General features: G+C 37.3%; 2 protein-coding genes across 5 annotated transcripts; both read left to right on the top strand.

The window, feature by feature from the left end:
* Positions 1-2116: 2116 nt before the first annotated feature.
* Positions 2117-13792, top strand: RB195_025865 (uncharacterized protein; the record flags this gene model as incomplete). 3 transcript variants are annotated; one of them, XM_064214188.1, is made up of 9 exons in its annotated part: positions 2201-2262; positions 2325-2391; positions 3124-3199; positions 3990-4051; positions 4415-4552; positions 5558-5633; positions 11791-11876; positions 12016-12067; positions 13662-13792. In XM_064214188.1, 9 exons carry the CDS (start codon positions 2201-2203, stop codon positions 13790-13792), a joined length of 750 nt encoding a protein of 249 aa, XP_064070069.1. The 3 variants fall into 3 exon arrangements, with proteins under 3 accessions (XP_013309508.2, XP_064070069.1, XP_064070068.1); XM_013454054.2 differs by lacking the exon at positions 4415-4552 and having other exon boundaries at positions 2117-2262; XM_064214187.1 differs by lacking the exon at positions 4415-4552.
* Positions 13793-13918: 126 nt separating this feature from the next.
* RB195_025864 (uncharacterized protein) lies at positions 13919-17614 on the top strand (the record flags this gene model as incomplete). 2 transcript variants are annotated; one of them, XM_064214186.1, is made up of 4 exons in its annotated part: positions 13919-13942; positions 15945-16032; positions 16405-16475; positions 17498-17614. In XM_064214186.1, 4 exons carry the CDS (start codon positions 13919-13921, stop codon positions 17612-17614), a joined length of 300 nt encoding a protein of 99 aa, XP_064070067.1. The 2 variants fall into 2 exon arrangements, with proteins under 2 accessions (XP_064070067.1, XP_013309507.2); XM_013454053.2 differs by lacking the exon at positions 13919-13942 and having other exon boundaries at positions 15960-16032.
* Between the last annotated feature and the right edge of the window lie 2295 nt (positions 17615-19909).

The following is a 19909-nucleotide window of genomic DNA, read 5'->3' as shown; positions in this document are numbered from 1 at the left end:
GATTTGTTGGATCCAGTCAATATACTGTATGAGTGGATTTACTATCAAAATGTACAAATACTGTGTTTAATCACTAAAATCCACCTTATTTACTGTTCATTCAGGTACAGTATTTGTTTGGCTGATGTAAACTCGTACTAGGAGCCAAACAACAACAACAATTACTGTAATCTTGCTTCCTCCAAATCTTAACAAACTGTAAAAGAGTGAGGTCTTAAACATGAAAAGTCAGTTTTCTAGAAAAATCAAACATCCTGAAATTATGAAAGTTTCCTTGTCAACGGCGTTGTTTACACCTATCTAAGAGTAATCAACCAATTTTTTTTCGTTCAATATTATCTCTCACGTGGCATTTTTCTATTTATATAACCTATTACATGTAAAAAAAATTGAATGTGACAAAATTACTGGGATGACTGAGGGAAAAGGGCAATAGTTTTTGCTGTAAAGTGTTATTCCTCAAGAAGCAGAAGGATGCTCGTGTAGCAAAAAACTATGTACAATTCAACCATCATTTGAGGCTTTATTCAGCCCTTATGGGCTCCCCGAATTATTTCTTTACCTTGTTTACATATATAGTACAACCAATATTCCTAGATTTGTATTTATTTGGGCTCATTTATTTATTTTCGACTGCATAAAAGGGTATACAGTAAAAGAAAAAATGCAAAGACATGAATCTACGGAAGTGGGTGCAATTTTAACAGAAATAGCTCGACAAGATGAGTTTTCTTCTCTGGTAAACAAGAAAATTTCGAATGAATTTTTTTTTCTACGTGCTCCATGATTTCTTGGTGAACAACCATAGTGGGAAAAATATGTAGTGTCTGAGGTTCCAGGAATCTAATACCAACAAACACATAACTATTGTATGTGGGTAATAGATAATATAAGTTAAGGATTTCTGAATAGATTCCATCACAATGGTGCGAAGATATGAGTAAGTCATTTTTGGTCAGAAAAGTTAGTTTTTTTTTTTTCGTGAAGGTTTTCTCAACGCATTCAAAGAGAGGTTACGCAGTTATTCCTCCCAAATGGGTTGTGGATTGAACTCTTCATTTATGGTTCGCCAACAGCATTCCAACCAAACCACCAGCATAATTTCCTGCATTTCTAGAAACAGAAATATCCGATTATTTTAAATTCTCTGTATTTTCGCGGGCACAGTTAGGTCTCCGTTATTTTAAACTTATCATTTTGCTGGATTTTCTTTCCAAATGTGGGATATTTAGTGACTGTTCAGATAAGAAATTTATGACGAAAGTGATGCTTCCAATACTTCGATCAATATTTATTTTCTCAACACATTACAGTAATTTGTCATATGAGGAATTCATAGATTTGAATATAAGGGAACATTTTGTTAATGATGGCAGACACTTGATGATTCTTCGAAAACTTTCATTTTTCATACTATTTCCACGAGCTGTTTTCTGTTTACAGTATCCCAGTGTTTTTCAAATTAATCTTGATGTTTATATATCCACTAATTCTTTATCCCTTTTTCGTAAGAAAAAAGACTAACGTTAAATTATCACTTTTGTCTCGATCCATCTACATGCATAGCTGAAGAAACAAATGTTATGTCAGAACATTTTCCTGGAAATCACTCTGGCCATAACAAAAGCCATTATATATTTCTTGGAATTGCGAAACAACTATTTCGCAACAGCCATTTCTTCCAGAATGCTGCCTGTTCTCTTCTCCATCCTACTTTTCAACTCTGGATGCACTGTGGAGTAACATTGAAAGTTGATTTTAGGCTTACTAAAAGAGTTTCCATCAATGTTTGATTACTGTGTAAATTAGTAACTGTTCTTAGTACTTCTTAGTGTTGATAATTTGTTAAATTTCAAATCGCTATTGTAAATGTCTTTTTTATCTATAATCCAGGTACATCCATATAAGTGCACATAGTATGAAGTTACAATCCACGCTTGTGCAGTGGATTCTTCCGTATTCATCCTCTTCCACCCTTACCTAGTCGTATGATCCACATTTCCTTTGAGAAATTCTTTGTTATTGGGTCCTACCTTATGGAAGACTTCCGTTAAATTAAAAATATCGAAGTAGATTCGAATTTAAGGGTAAACAAAAAATTAGATATTTGTTTTAGATGACCATATCCTTATCGAAAACTCCTACGTATATTGTAAAAGCGTTCATTTACTTTGTATGGTGTGAAGGTGCCTTACATACTATGGTATTCTGGATATTATGTCGAAATATATGCATAGCAGAAAGGATATTATCCTATGTCAGGTAAGTTAAGCAAGATATCCATACGATTACGTCAATTCGTTAATCCTTCTCCTTTTTCGTAGATGGCTTCGATGGGGATTAATGGCTCATACAGGATTCGTTCCCACCGCATCAGATGATGCGATTGAGGTTTATTTGAGATTTCTACTGGATTTATTAGTAGAAGACCCTTCATATACTGTAAAAATATGAATTATGCGTAAAGGGTAATGTATTTTTACTTGATTTGACTTCTATGCTCATCGTTAATGTTGCAATATTGTTCGATACAGTACTTCGTCCCTACCATGTCTGAAGATAAATTTTCTCCACTCTCAGTCATATTTATCACTCTGTAATAGAAAAAAAAATCCTGCGAAAAGTAGGATAGGCTGTGACCGTTTTTTCCAAGGAAATGAGTTCTAAAAAATTCAGAAAAAAAAGTGAAATTGCCTTTCTGTGATCGTGTCTATCTTCCCCACAAGTAATTAATCAAGAACACCTTTGTTTGGATATCAAGACAAACAGAGCCTAGCAAATTTATATTCTCCGAATGGAAAGAAAAAGTATGGTATTTTATGGAGACATTTAGATATAAAAAAACTTCTCTTTGTTTCCGATATATACACTTTTTACACTACCATCACTTCTTAGGAGTTCCCTTATTTATTGCTTGCATTTGAAGACTTTGTGTTTCGCTGTTGTTCTCTTCTGTTCTTTTTTTTTTTGAAGGACCATAAAAAAATAGAAGAAAAAAAAACAAGAAGATTTCTAAGGACAGTGATTGGAGACATTCATTAATAGATCATATTTCCCTTACAAATCCAACAAATTCAATTTCATTTTTGTACAAATCCAGAATGATACATAATTATGTTTTAGGTTGGAACTCTTTCGTCGCCTAATTACTTTCTCTTTCGGCCGAGCTGCTCCTCCATTCGAATGGATAATTCAATCGGTCAGAGTCCTTTATTTCTCTTTTGTCTGCTTTTCCCTCTCTCCCTCAAAAATCTATTCCGGAAATATTGGAGCTATTCTCTACCACTTTAACTTGACGATAGTTTATGAAGAAAACGTATCACTTTACAGCGTATGTATCTGTTATTGGTGATTTTGTTTTCGAAATTCTACTATCCTGATGTCAGTAGAAATGTGGAAATTCTACACGATGACGTGATGTAGCCAGACTGCAAATCAACAAATTTCCACGTTTTAAATGAAATTGCAAGTGATTACCAGGAATGCGTCTAATACTAGCAAATGATGTCATCATCGAACCCATTAAATCCATGTTTTTCACGGATTATTCGCGGAACATTCTGGAAATTATCGTTGCTCTGATTATCGTACGGACACGTGGAAACATGGCGATGACCATCCATCATTTATCTCGTGATATAGCGCTATCTTATTAAGTACGTGTGCTTATACGTAATGATCGAATATCCCGAAATCTCTCGGTAACTCATTGAACACAAGCGTTTCCCATAAATTCATCAATCCTACCAATATACTTGTCAGCTAATTCCATATTCAAAAGATTCGTGGATGATTTCTGTGAATTTCATGAATATTTATGGTTTTATAAACAATGTGTGACGTGAAATCCGTGCAAATTCCTGCAACATTTTTCTCAGAGCTTGCATCAAAGAATTACCTTTCCTACATTTTTTCTTCAACACTTTTCGAGTACTTTGAAGCGTTGGAAAGGATTTAATTCGAACCATTTCCACATTATTCATATTCAGATGACAATTCGATGACAATTTCAATGTGGGGCGTCCATAGAACACACGGAGAATTCAAAGAGGTAAACGATTTATTTGTGCAAATAGTTTGTATGAGAACGATTTATTTTATGAATCATCCGATAAGCAAAAATTAGCTATTCGTTGATATTGATACATGCGCCAAAACGTTGAAAAGAATTGCAAATAACAAATGACAAATCGCCATTATCCTTGATTTTCATATAATACGACACATATCAAGTGTTATTACACATTTAGAGCAGATGGAATGTCTGGTATTTGTGATGATGTGTAGCGGAGCATTTTCGTGATATAGCATTGTTTACGCGATCGTGTGACTCAATCCGGGGGGTCAGCGGCTAATGCGTGAACACATAGAACGATCATAATACGGATCAACAAGGATATAGTCGTTCTTTGAGGTGGTTACGAGCGACGAGCGACCACCACCTTCGCACGGGGGCCCCAAACATCGCCGACGACTAGTAGTTAGTCGACTGGCCGGTGATCATTTGCAATCATTCGGTCTGCTACAATCTTACTTGGCTCATCGAATTGAGGTCAAATCAACAACTTTGTTTTGATACCCATCGTGGTTGTTTGGAACGAAATCGCCGTTATTCAAGGTCGAAAAAGTGCGTCCCGGGTAATCTTTCTTCAAGTACGGCAAGTATCTCACGTCAAATAATTGTCGGCTATCACGAAAATGTATCATGTGACAAACGTTATGACTTTGAAAACATCGCTAATTGCCGTATCTCTCCTGAATAAGATACGGCAAGAATATGATAATGGTACATTTCCGTATATCGGATCGCAACAGCTAACAAACACTATGTAAACATTCAGTCATTCAATGAAAAACCGCTTTGTAAACAGAAATGTTGAGTGCTGCGTCACCTAATAACCAAATCATCACTTCCTGGAAAAGAAGGAATAGTCGTGAGAACGTGCAAAATGTTGAGGACCATTTCGTGCTTTTCGTCCACTGTCAAAACATTCATTGGAACTTCGAATACTAGGACTTTTCTTTCATTTTATATATAAGCGTACGTACATAGTATTCGTCCGAGGAAATTTTTTCGACTTTACGATAGAATAAGAATGATGGAAATTCTTCGAAGAAAAAAAGCAGTTTGTTGTTTCACCTGTTTTTTTTTCTTCAAAATGGATGAATAATAGGTATTACACACTAGATACCTTTTTTTCTACTTTTTTATCCTGAATTTTGCTGCAGCAACAGTTTTTCCGCTATTTACAATCTCTTGGATTTAAGTACAACTCAAAGAATTGATTTCGAGCTCTAGCAAACTTCGTATGCTTCCGTTCTAGTTGACCAAACTCTTAAAGGTGGAAATCCAGGAAATGTGCAAATAATAATTTCGATTTATTTCTTTGTGATTTTATTAGTATCACAACACATGTGCATAAATTATGGAGATTCTTTTCAAATGTTCATTTCTCCTAGATTATTATGAATGATGTTATCCATCTGCACATCTGATACGATCATATTACTGTATCTTTTTGCTCTCCAGTTTGTAATTGATGTTTGGACGATTCAGGAGACGAAAATAACGATACGTGACATGTCCGATTACCATGCGACCAAAGGAAAGAAGAATTACAAGAGAATTCATGGTCGGTCTTCACTAATTTGATAAGAACCGTTCACTCTTAAAGACATTCGAAGACTAGAAATCGGTAGAAGCAGAGATCTAAACATTTCGGATTATTCCATTCCAAATGATTCATTCTCGTATCGGACCGGATACACACGAAGCGAATCAGCTGCAAAAAAAAAAACGTAACATCCAGACGTTCTATGCTTTTCATTGAAATATCGTGAAATCCATATATAAAGCCATAGATCGCGCATGTTCAAGCTGCATTTGCACCTTGGATCGTTTCACTTCTTGTTTTTTTTTGTTTCTAGAACCTTCTGAATCGGTTTCTTTCCACTCAACTCCGATAACTTCTCTTATGCCTAGCGCTATTCACCATGGGACTATGTATGTAATTGTTATCTACGTATCCCTCAGTCTCTTCCATGTCATTCTACGTGGAATGATGGTCCTGAAGTCCCATTTAGCGTCGGTTCATCACCTCAGATTCACGATTCGCTCTCTCTCTCGGGTGGTTACTTCACTTTAGTAAGGACGAACATCTTCTGTAGGAGTTCCCTCCCATCTGGAAGAGTTTTTTCGTTGCATCACTCTAAGACTCCGCCCATATGGGTCACATGAGTGATGACTACAAAAAGATACGCTCAAACGACTCTCGGCCGAGTTCGCGTATTCATTCTTCACAGTGTGGTCTGATCACAAGCCGTATTCCTCGTTTCCATATGTCGTTCTTGTGATTCTTTCGAGTCACACAGTGTTGAGTCAGACCTCAGTCTCAGATATCATTGGAATCCGAGATCCGCTGATTTTCATTCTCTGATCTCATGGCGGCTATATAGGTGAGCGCACACGGCTCCTCCTATGTTCTTCTGCACCTGCGGCGGAAGATGTCTCGTCAGTGGCCACACTTCATTACTAGAAGACATGTGTTTCGATCCACAAATTAGACTAATCAGGTAGATATCCTAAGGAACTTTGCAGCGGTTTTCCAGAGGTGCAAAATTACTTACTTATGTATCTTGGAGAAATCCATTGCTGTTATCATGATGTGAATGTTTTTCTTCAGGAAATCCTCGTATCGTTGTCGTTGATCCTTTTCAAAAATTAAAAGAAGATGAGTTCCACACACTGTCCTCTCGTAGTTTTCAGCTGTTGAGAGGAATTGACGATTGGATTTTGCCTAGTCACTTCATTAGTCGTAGTTTTTATTGTTTCCTAATTATCCTCGGATGCATTTCCTTTATTCGAACATTTAGTTGGGCAGTGAGTATGCCGTCAGGGAAGCCGAGTTCAGCTCACGTTAAACTTTCTCTAATGACTTGGTCCTAGCTATTCACATAACGTTTGTACTTTAAATCCGCCGAAAGTTTGTCTATGCAGAGGAATCCATACAAATATCTACTGGAAAATGGACCGCATTCATTCGAGGATCAGAATTTCTGAGCAGTCCCTATTCACGCCCGGCCGAAAAAAAAGCACAATTGGCGTTCGTTGGCCGTCCTATTCCCAATGTTTGCATGGATTCATTTTCGGCGTGTGTGAAACATGAATGTGCAATTTGGCAGCGTTTTTTGGCTTCACACACGCTCTGTGGCCCTGATTTCGACCAGTTTCCGGGAATTTCTCTGTGATATCTCAAGGATTCATTTGCCTCCCCTTTGAATACCTCATTCATAGCGAGCTGCCAAAAAGGAAACTAAGCGGAATTTCAGTAATCAATTGAAATTTCTCCAAGGATATTCTGAAGCGTTCTTCCAGAATTCCTTCATCCCCTCTTAATCCATGTCTTTCTCTACAATAAGTAAAACTCTATCCACTATATTTTAAAATAGTATGAGATCGCAGAACTGGAACATATGGCTACCATGGCTCAACTCCAACTGAACATATGCGTGTATGTGTGTGGTCTGTGAGCGATGAACCTGCTCGAAGGTCACGCGCTTCTCTGGCAAGCAGCCAAACAAAAATTTGGCATACGGCCAGCGCAATTTTTTTCTCCACTCTTCAACCTCCTTTCACCCAGACGTAGACATTTCCGCTCGCTCAAATAACACCATCGCATTGCTTATGGTAGTGACGGTCCCCGACTAAAAATCGCAAACGATGGTTTAGTCATCCAGAAATATACGTCCGACCTTAACGTTGGCGAGACTACTTTGATTCGATGAGGTGAGTCAAGTGTTGCTTTAAAAAAACGAATACATTCGTATGAGCTTCTGGCACTACCAGGCGCCGTCAGCGTTCTTCTTCAATATTCCAATACAACGATGAGTGATGGGAAACGTTCTCTTGGACGTTTAGTCAAATGTTCGCTTATTTGCACCTTCTACTTCAACATGAATTGAAGGAGAATTGAAAGAGATTACTTCGATTTTCTCATTTTTTCCCCCAATGAAATTGTTTTGAGTCACAGGGGACTACAACATTTAAAGTACGCCTCTAAAGAAAAAAAATGCGCCTCTAAAAAAAGAGTGCGTAGGGGATTTAATTTTGCTTACAGTTCCTTTTCCGTTTGTGATCATAAACACGAAATGTACATTGTTGAAGAGGATGAAAGATTGTTTATTGAGGATCCTTGATCATTTGTGGATTTCACCTAGATCTTAAAGTTATCTTATTCTGATTTCCAGGTGACTTTTTAAGGGCGTTGATGACCGCGTTTCGTTTAATTCAATACTGATACCGTTTGAATAGAAACGATATCAGTATTGAATTAAACGAAATTACTGATAATATGAAATATATCCGTAGCAGAAGTACTTCGTTGTGTCACTTCCTTTAATTCTTTTAATAATAATATGGAGGGACTTTGAAGAAGTTCATTTAGCTAGATTTCTTATCTAAGCAATGATTCATTGAGACTCAAATAGGAATGTCTCACTATTCATGGAAGGGACATCCATTTATCCCATGATAATAAGAGCTGATTGATCTTGAAATGATTGATACGACTGATCCATGTCTGCCCTCCTTGTTTTGTTTGCAGTAATTCGTTCAATTAAATTAGTTTAGTCTAATTTTAAGGTTAATATGTCTTATTTGTACACTCCTAGTGATTTCGATAGAGTAAAAGGTGACAATTTCACGAAAGCCACGGTGCCATTCGAAAAATATGACCCCAGTACGTGATCCCAATTCTCGGAACTCGCTAAAAAAATTTCTAAAAACTTGCAAAAGTATTGTATTTTATTACCAACATATATGCACGAATCTCGACACATTTTATACCAACCAAAAACCTAGATAAACATGCTGAACGGAAATGTTTATGCATATAATTGCTCGAAAAGTGAACACTCGGTAGTGAACACTTACGGAGGCCAGTGTTTTGCAGTGTTGAGAACAAAGCGGAAAAATGCTCGAAAAGCGCTCCTCCTTTTTTTGAAGAAGTCAAAATATCATTAACTTCTGATTTTCGTAAGTGATGTTGATGGATTCAGCATTCCACGTACTCGTAGCATTTATTTGCATGAGATTCGCACCACGAACGTTGCTCTCAATGTCATCACTCTGGCTGACACTTCGCAGCTCCACCTCCCACCTCCTTCATCTCCTCCTCCTCCTCCTACTACTACTACTACTACCCCTCCTACTCCTCCTACTGCTCCTCCTCCTCCTCGCCCTCTTCGCATTCCTTTTCTACTCACGTCGTCGCTTGGCTCGTTCAACTGCTGCTGCGAGGCTGTTGTGCCGAGTGCACTTTGTTGTTTGCGAGCTGGCCACACACACACACACACAGACAGACGCACACACGCCAGCCCGTCAGTCTGCGAACCGCTCAGCCACGCTGCCGGCCAGCTAGCTGTTCACGTCGGATTTCGAGTCTAACCGTCCGTTGATCTCTGCACTCGTCTCAATTTCATGCAGCTGTTTCCTGTCATTTGCAGCCGCGAAAATTCCCCTTTAATTACATGCTTGAATTACCGTCGATAACTATTATTATTTAATCGAATCCTATACCTTTGTCGGGTTAACATTTCTCCTGTTTACTCGGCAGCGAATAACGGCTACCAATCATTGTTTGCCTTTGTTCTCGCACCGAAAAAAAAACAACCAGTGGTCATTTTAACAAGATATATATCAGGGTCGAACCAATTTTGCTGGAACCTACAATTTTGAACGATTGAAATTGACGGATTGAAATGGAACGACATGATATGGAGTCTTCTTTTCGTAGCAATAGAGTTCCAGAGGGTCCCTGGGTAGCTGCTCATTTTCTGAAATTATTCGTTACGAAAGGGAAAACGTCCAGGAATGTAGTCAACCGTAGCTGATTCCAATAAATGGAAGAAGTAATTCTTGAGCTGTGCCACTTCTCATATACTTCTGTGTCTGTTAATTAAACGTTTCTTTTTTCTTTATCTCCAGGTTAAAGAAACAAATTTGAATTTTTCTTAAATTGAACGTTCTTTGACAGAGCGTACCTCCCTTTTATGTTTGCTTCAATAACTTCTAGGGCTTGCTAACTGTAAAAAGTTCAGAAAGGCTCAGGCTTATAAGAAAATTTTTCCGCATTCATTCTTCCGCAATAACGAATGTATTTCTTCGAAAAAAAAGCATAATTGCGAGTTTTTCGGAAAGTGAAGAGGAATTGTGATTCATAATATGTCCATATCTATGTGTTAGAGTTCGTTTAATCAAGTTTGTTTTCCTGAATATATTAAAAATATTTTGTCGTATTAGTCCTCCTCTAATCTCTTCGAGAAGCTTTTCTTCAGGGTTAGTCGTCCGGGGACAATAAACAATACCCAAGAAAGCACCTGTCTCTAGAGAAAGAGTGAAAAACAGTCAATTTCATATCTGTATAATTTCTAATTATTTATCCTATTTTTGAAATCACGTCACTTTTCTTCGAAAATAATCTTTTTTTTCTTTGCATTCTATTTCTTTTCATGCTGCTGCTTTCAGAAAAGTGAAAGAAACCCGGTTAAATCTTTCCATTCCTCGAAAAGAATAGAGTATTCTCACTTTTAAGTCAACTTTTTATTCTCAAGAGAAAAAAATGTTTCGCCCCCGGTGCACCGAATCTATGCGCCTTCTTTTCCTATGTACCGGAAGAAAAGCGTGTTGCCTCAGTAACAATGTATAGAATACGTGTAATGAGTTTCACGAAAGGTCGCAAAGAATAACAGTAGAATAGAGTTTTCCATGAATATTCATTGAGGATTGCCATAATTAACGCAAATTGATCTATCACTTCTATGCAGCAAAAATTTCGATTTTTCACCAGTACATCTTTTTTTTTTACAAATGAACTCTCTTTATTTTGTTTTGAGTGAATTGATGTGGGCAAGTTATACTCCACTATTCTCTTCATTCGAGGTCATTTCTGAACACTCTTTACTTCTGAATGATGTGGCTCGTTCACAACAAATTTTAAAAGGACTATATATGTGTAATTGAAGTGGTTTTTTTTTTCTTCCATCGCTCATTCATTCTCCTTGATTTTCTGTGCTCCGATTCGTATTTAGTGGCGTTCATTCCAGACTGCATCATTTCATTTTGCATTGAGTCAATCATCGAATCCCGTAGTCTCTGAATTCCCATGTACTACTTTACACTTTCCATATTACACCCAACGCCTGTTTTTCCATATAAAGAAGAGATTCGACGGCCATCATTGATAGCACTTGGAGCGTCCACCACTTAACGATCCTTATCAATGTTTAATTCTTGGACTATATCCAGAAACGTAGTGTTGGGCTAGTGCGACGTCTCTGATAACTCTCGAGAATCGTCGGCGTCCTTCGTTGTTGGCTACGATGCGATGGGCCACCCTCGTGATCGCTCCGCCTCAGCCCCGGCCGTTAGATCTGCAGGTTGCAGAAATGTTTACGCCCAGATCCATTTTCGGAACAGTGACTTTCGTGTTCCGCATGGCTGCGATCGCGTTGCTGGTCGGCGACGACGTTGGCGCCGGGGATTCGCGATTCTCGTCCTGTTGTCGTCCGTGTGCTTCGTCCCATCGCTCATTCTGTTGCAGTTTTTTTTTCCAAATGCATATTGAAATCGTTTTGCTTGGTTGAAAGCCAGTCTGGCAACCGCCCGCTCGGAATAGGATATCCTGAAGTTTTTCCTCACGTCATTTGTCCACACAATCATAGCTTGAAACTTCGTAATATTTATGTGATTTGCTTCTGATGATGTCTTCTCCAAAGTACACTCGCTTGCAGATACCACCATGTCGTCAGCAGAGGTGCTACGTGGTTCAATACAACCACTCGGCATAAACACATCCATGAATATTCAGCGAAGTGAGGTAGGCATTCGTGTTAACTGCACCTTTACACGATTTCTCTGGACTCGCATCCCAGATTAATCCTAGAAAAACCCTCGAATTCAGCTCACTCATTCTCTTGAAATTTTCATTGAATTTTAAAATTGCATCATGTCTTCAGAACACACCAAGCGTCGGATCGAATATGTCGTCGTTCCTACAAAACGGTCAAGGTGAGCTGGTGTTTTTCGGCATCTTTTCGTTTCGCAATCGCATTTCATCCAACATTTTAACGGAAAACCATCAAATAATTCTCGTCGCTCTCGTTCCCGCCCCGAAAAAAAAAGCGAACAATTACTATTTCATGGATATGCGCGCATCGATGCTATATGTCATTGAAATGCGGTACGTTCCCGCGTATTTCCCCCGTTGGCATTCGTTGATGGAATCGAAAACGTCTGCGAGCGATAAGAAGGCAATTATTGCGTTGCCTGCAAAAGAAGAATAGATCGAGAGAAGAGCGACGACCGAGCAAAGGCCAACGTTCGCCGCCGCCGCCGCCGCTGCCGCCGCTGCCGCCGGCCGGCCGACCTCAGTCAGTGTGCCTCCGCACCCCCGCGTCCGGCCGCCCGCCCGCCGCCGCTTACCCGCTCATTCACTCACGTTTCTCACGAGTAAATAACTATGCGACCACACGTTGCCACAGCCACAATATGACGCTACGAAAAAAAAAACGTCGCTGGAATGCGAAGGGGACGAATATTAAATTTGCGGAGGACGTTCGCGACGTCAACTCATTAAGGCTCGGCCACAGGACGGCGTTGAGGGATTCTCGAGGATCTCAAGGTTTTTCGACCTTTAGAGAAAACTAGCTACGAAACATTTTTTTTTTTTTTTGGAAAACACTTATCCTAAGTGCTGAATATAATGAAGTGTCGAGTTTTGTGTCAGATTTCTGAACAAATTTGATTACCGCGAAATTCTCGGTGGAGAATTCCTATGTTAATGCTTTTAATATTTTTTTTGCTAGTAATCCTAACGGTGTATAGAATCTAAAGTTTTTTTGGCTCTCTCATCTTTCGCAGATTATTTGGCTTCCTTATTTATTTTCAATTTTAGCCAGAAAAAAAATAAAAGCAAAGGTTGTAAGTATGTTGTTGGAGGAATTCCTCCAAGAACACATTTCAACAACATTTCTTCGAGGCTAACAGTATTGGAAGCTCTGAAACTACAAGAAAATTGTAATTAATTTATGAGACGTTTGTCCATCAATTACATTACCAGTTATTTAGCCATGTTATAGCTATGTATTTTTCATTTTGTGTCTCTGTCCACATCGAATAATTATTTATTGCGGAAGAAACTTTTTCGTTTCGAGAGCTTCCTGTGTGCTGCTATGTAAAATGGACTTCTGGAAAAGAACCTTGTGAAGAAATCGTAGCGATTTTTTCAAGGAAAATGAATCCGTTTTCGAGTTCATCTGAACTGTAAAGTGGGAGAATTCTCGTCTAGGCTACGCTTTCGATGCCAGGGTTCTAGAGAGTTTTTTTTTTCTCCCGCGAAGCACTATACATCCACGTTTTTCATTTCGAACAGCTGCGATTACTCCTCGAGGACCCGGCACAACCTCGAACAATTCACACAACTCATTTATTTTCTCCGCCGCTAAAAAAGCACTTGAGTTCATTCACGAGTTTGTTTGTTCACCATAGAAATCCACAACCTAACGCATGGATGAACCACAAGGAAATGATTCATAAAAAAATAACTCATAAATTTTACTTTCAAATTTTCTTGAAATATCCCGTGTAGAAAAGCTATTTTTAGATCGAGTCCCCATCGACCGACCACTATTTGTTAACACATCCATGACTGCACAGAACAGAATCGACTTGTACCGACGACTTGACGATCCACCACAGGACAGCGAACCAGCGCTACTATTCCGACTTCCTTAGAAATGTCAGAGGTGCTTCAGAATAATAGCAGATCACGTTATCACGTGCTGCATTTAAGGACTACAAAAATCCGTGTCGTTTGTTTAGCCATGTTATCATTGTAAATACGTTGTTTCGTAGCTGAACATGGATCGTCTACGATCCAAAAATGTGAGTGTGTATTTGTCGTTAGTAACCGGCAACAAATGTTGCACAGACGTATTAATGTCAGAGAAACTTGGCAAAATGTGATCGCGTTCCTTCATAGATGTGTAGATATAGTAAAATATTGTGTATAATAGTGAAATTTCGCTATTTATGCATCAGTATCAGCAGTAATGGCGTAATAATTTTAGTCAATAATTTTTTAGTAACGTGATCACATAGCCTTGATTGTACACATGTCTGTATTCTACGGTCCAATCATTCGCGTTCGCAATTTGCTCAGTTGTTATTTTTATGTTAGACAGAGTCGTTTTTACTTCATCGTCGTATACGCCGAGATGATGCCCCAAATTTTTAACGGTTGACATATGAAAAACTCGGTGAAATAGTAGTAAATGTAGAACATATCCGTTGTACTGGTATTTGTCGATACATGGTTGTCTGAATTCTTTAATACAATTTGGTTACAACACAGGAAAGTCTATTTGAGTGTATTATTTAAAGCGTAATAAAGCTTTTCTACTGTATATATTTATATGAGGAGATGCTTTGCTGCTTGGAGAGGTCATAATAATTTTTTTAAATCTCACCAGAGTTTTTTTTTTTACCCTGTCCCTACTGAATAATAACGTATTTCATCACTGTAATGTAGCAGTTCTACGAAACTCCATGAGAATCTGAAGATTTTCGTAGAGTTCACTTGTAACTATTTTAATTAAATTTGAACAGGACACAAGTATTCACAGAAAAGAAAATACTCCAACTTCAACGTTACTTAGAATCCCAATTTTAAGTTCCGGATATGCTTGCCCCGTTTATCTTTTAATTACAGTCCAAGGTTGAAAATTGTGTTGTATCGATGCCGAGAGAGTCTAATTACAAGAAGAGAAAATTATTGCCCATTACCTTAAAAGAATTCCAACAGTTCTTTTTAACACGAGAGAAACTATCCAGAAAAAGAACCATCCCATTATTCCGCCTTCTCGGAAGCATGCAGCACGAAGCAAGCTTTTGTTCCTTCACCCATATTTCTTGCATAAAATATTCTACGCAGTGAAAATTTCAAGCTTATATAGAGTCTAGGAAGCCCATAGCCAAGAATGTGGATAGTAAATCCAGAGAAAATAATCCTAAGCATTTATGTGCGTAAAAATTTCAACATTTCATCACTAAACGGCATAAAATCATGGATAATTCAATGTTAAAGCCTATCCGGACACTAATATCGTATAGAAATATATCTTTTTATTGCTTTATAATCACATAAAAATCACAAAGCAAGTTTTTCTTTTCCGAATGGAGGAATGTTAGTCAATCAAAGGAATGATCAGCGTTTGTGAAGAATTCTAATAGTCGTTCTTATAGTTTAACATATTTTTTGAGATTCACTATTAAAAGTACACTTACCATACTGTAATATGAATCCTAGCACCTATGAATATGTCCGATTAAGACCTATAAACGCGCTCTAATCGTAATTTCTTTGCCGCCGGCTGTAAACATGTTGGCCTCGCGGAGAATCGATCGGTGGGCAGGTTTTTTTGCTTGGACATCACAGTTGTTTCATGTGTCAGTAGGAGCTGTGGTTTCGTGGAATTTTCATGTTTCCAGAACTATTTGTATCCTTTTTTTTCACAAGCTGATATCAAGGTGAACGCTAAAGGGGTCAATGCCTTTGATAACACGGTTCTTTCTTTTCTTTTTGTAATGTTTTCCAGACGTTTTTCTTCATTTGACGTCATCCATGTCCGTTTACGTTCTCGCGTATCGTAATACACCCTCGTCAGTTTTCTTTCTTTATGTTCTCGGTTGCAAAGAAGAATGATACTATGTGATTAATTACATTACATCTGTATAAGAACTTCTCTATTGCTGTAATACGTTGTTCCTATACGACATTCTCGTACAATTTCCCTTATACCCTTTGTTTTATATAGGTTTTCGAAAAGGTTTTTATTAATTTATGTTGTTGATAATTGTATTTGCAGATAGTTTGTATCTTTTTTAGATATTAGCATCGTGTATGAACATCCAGGCAGCTGCTAGAGGGATTTTACGACTGGTCCTCCAGAACTTTGACCAAGCTGCTGCATCTGGTAAGAATTAACTTCTAAATGCTTTCAGTTCCATAGCAATTGTTTTCGCTGCTCACAATTTCTCTTCTTATTGTTTTTTTAAATCACAATTTTATACCAGGACTCTTCGTCAATTTCTATCATCTTTCTGCTTGATTTGTTCTTAGTTATTTGGTGCCAAAATTTTATTTATGATTATTAGGTCATGCTCTACTTTTTTAAGTTTATCCTAACGCAAATATTTGCACACAATGTTTGATCGGTAACAGCTGCTTTCTTGAAATATTATACCGTGAGAGTGTTCAACTTTTTGTCGTTCCGCCTGCAAAAACTACTTGGTGGTTGAGAAAGAAACATTTTCGGACCATTACGATAATAATTTCTATTTTTCAGGCGGGTACGTTGGACCTACCGTAAAAGGAGTTGGTTTAAGACCAGTGCAGAATCGAGGGGTATTGTTGAGGGTTAGTTTTTTATTGCCTCACTTTTTTCTCCTTTTTGTTTCTTTCGAAGCGAATCGTTTATTGTAGTGATCTTATAAACTTCCTTTTCATATTTAAAAGAAAAATCAGGAGTGCTTCATCCATAATCTTTTTTAGCGCAGAGCCTGCAAGTGCATTTCTTCCCTTATCTAAGTAGTTGCGGTTTTTTTTTTGCGTAAATCTGTTTCCTTGATGTACAGATAAGCAGGAATAGCTCAAAATCAAACGTATTGATCTTTTTCACGTTTCTGATTTTATTAACTAAACGCGTTACGTTACGCGGAAGCCTGAGCCAACCGATCACAATCGTGCCTAACGCAATTTGTGAGTTGTTTTTCATTATAGGTTTGCGATTCTGAGGTTTATAACTAAATAGTTATTACTTAGTTAGAAATAGCCTGAGCGTTGATCATGCGTGATGGTAACATAAAGTTTCATATTAATAGCATTTGTTAAAGTCGGTTTGAAGGGTCGATGAACAAATTTTTATGGCTTAAAGTCGATCGACTTGCTGATTATATCGATGTAAATTTACCAGTAATTGAACATCTGCGAATTTGTTTCACCTGTATCGCTCAAAAAACCTCAATAATCTCGATGTTTTCCAATTAAATGTTATATTGCGATCTCTCATCTTTATCTCTTCTGGTTTCTTTTTCCTTCAAGCACATCTATCAAGATCACCTTTAAAATAGCTACAGTCTGGCTCATGGATACATTCATTCAGCCACTCGTTGTCTCCGGACGGACTTTTATCCGATTTGAGAAATACGTCACTTCCTGTTTAAAATCTCGCTCGCAAACACGTTATCATCATTCATCTGAACTATTTTCTTAAGCGATCGTTCGAACTGGTAGAAAAACGGTGATATAGGGTATCTACAACCCAATATTCCATTATCTATACGTTTTTCTTATGAGTATGATATGTAAACATTTGTTTGTTACCTTGCAAAATCGAAAGACTACACCTACAGTGTCAAGTAATTACGGCTACTTTCCAGTTATGCCTCGTAGCCGTCTCGTCGCTGTACTTTGGTGGTTTTATCGCCCATAAAGGAGCGTCGTACCTGGAAGAGAACGAGATCTTCGTTCCAGCTGACGATGACGATGATGATTAGCAATATTTTGTCAATCTATATGTGTGCATATAGTGTTTACAATTATTATTATACAACAATTATTTGCACATTTGCCTGATTATCAGTATTATACGACATCATAACTGACGTCAAATTTGTGTGTTATAAGCGGGTAGGTGTTAGAGCAGTTTATTCCACTGTTTTTAGATTTTATGATTTGATCCGAAGTGCGACAGAGAAATCTACTATTGATTTATTGACTAGCTAAGTAATTAATCTCACCTGGAATCTCTTTTTCGCTTAGATTTGTGCATATTCAGTATTACTGAATAAATGATTTGCTTTTATTATGTTTATGTGATATTGAGGAAAAAGAGTGGACTGTCCTCTTCCCCTACAAATTCGTTCGTTCTAGTTCTTCCTGAAAGTCCTTCCTGTAGGGTTCATATAGTGCGATGGATCTGTCAGCTTATAGTTTACTGCCACCACTGGGACGTTTTTTATGGATGCGTCTGCTTCACAACTCCTTATATCTGTCAAAATTTTATGATAAAATTGAGACTTGATATTCCGTGTTGTCACACATGGTCTAGTTGATGATTCTGAACAAGTGAGGGCAATATATCAGAAAAGGTTAAGCGAAAGGCAGATATCTTGCTAAAAAAAAGCCAATCTTTAGATATTCTGGCAGATTTTCGGTAGGGTTATGATCGCAGACCTTATAATGTCAGTATTTCTCATTTATTGACTACTATCAGTGTTTCTAACAATCATATGAAGAGTCTGATTTGTGGAAATAAATAATATTTAGTTAATATTAAAACAGATCCAAGGAAACAGGTGGAAATTGTAAACGAGAATTAACTAAGCTATTCGTATGGTCTGTGTTTGTAAAATATTTCTCTAAATGAAAATTCATTTATATGTAGCTCAAACATTGATGAAATTACCTAATTTATATTAATTTTGATAGCGACAGTAATTCCTGATTTTCAGAGGAAAAATGTATCAAACTCGGAATTCTATCGAAAATAAGAATATTGGATAATATCACCAATTCTACAGGATATTATCCTCTTTAAATGTGTGTGATGTTTCATCGCTTTCAAGTTTTTCAACTCTTAAGATTTGATTTGTAATCCGATTGAACTAGGCCAAGCTGGGCAAAAAACATCTGACCTTTTCCGGCAATTTGAAAGAACTCTATGTAGACCAATGGTTTTCATGAAAAACCCCTATCTACAACTGTATATGTTATCCGTTTCAGTTCCTGAAGAAATATAAGATTCTGGAAAGTTTGGATCAATTTTAGTGAGTCTTCTAGAAACTTGTTCGTGGAGAACTTCATATCACTACTCTGATCCTGTAGAAAAGGATCTCTTTCCCACAAAGAATTTCCTAATTAATAACTTGAACCAATGTAGTAGAATAAGTACCAAAGAAAATGCAATAAATTGTGGAAACTATATATGAACTAGTAAAAACAGTCTGATATATGGGGAAAATCTTACAGAAATTAATAAAAACAAATAACAGCTATGTGTTGTACACATATATACGGGAAAATTCAACAATTTTTTAATTTTTTAGTTTATGCTAAACATTCATTTAAATACTGCGTATAAATTCGTCTAATCTTGTACACCTTAGAGACCAAAAACTTGAACAAATTGTGGATTGAACAGATTGATTCAGCCATGTGAATATCATTCTGGCACCACTAAAGCGAGGACAACTCTAGAAATTTGTTATTTGCTCTTCTTACAAAAACTATAACTAGAACTATAGTAAAAAAAAATTCATTTTCTATTAATCTTCGCCTATTTCACCTTACGGTAACATATGGTTTTTTTGTAAAAGTAGAGCCCCCAAAAAATCCACTAACTGGAACGAAATCGAAAAAAATCCAGTAGCTGAAAAAAAAACATTTAAACCCTTTAAAAATCGTAGCTGATATATTCACATGGGATTTTATTCAATTCTATAAGAAACTCGCTCTTTTTTCTAGTAGATTCGTGAATAACGACTTCGATTTATCCCAAGAATTACAAATGAATCTGAACGAAATTCTACCGTATCATACTAAATAATTCAACCAAAACTTTAATGGTTGAATTCTTACATTATTATGTATAAAAACAAATTGTTTACAATTTTAAACTAACACTAATATGTCGCCATTGATCACAATGTATTCGATGCCGGTGGCCTTAGTTACACATTTCCTGGCATGTCTTGAAAAATGTCCTTTCTTTAACTGGTGATTTGGACGAAGGCGGCAAATTTATGCGAACGCGCCATCGCCATCAACAAAGTGCTTCCCACGCGAAGCCC

This window comes from Necator americanus, chromosome X (assembly GCF_031761385.1).
Source record: "Necator americanus strain Aroian chromosome X, whole genome shotgun sequence".
Classification (NCBI taxonomy): domain Eukaryota; kingdom Metazoa; phylum Nematoda; class Chromadorea; order Rhabditida; family Ancylostomatidae; genus Necator; species Necator americanus.
Note: the sequence above shows the minus strand (reverse complement) of the source record. Positions and strands in the feature narration are given on the sequence as shown.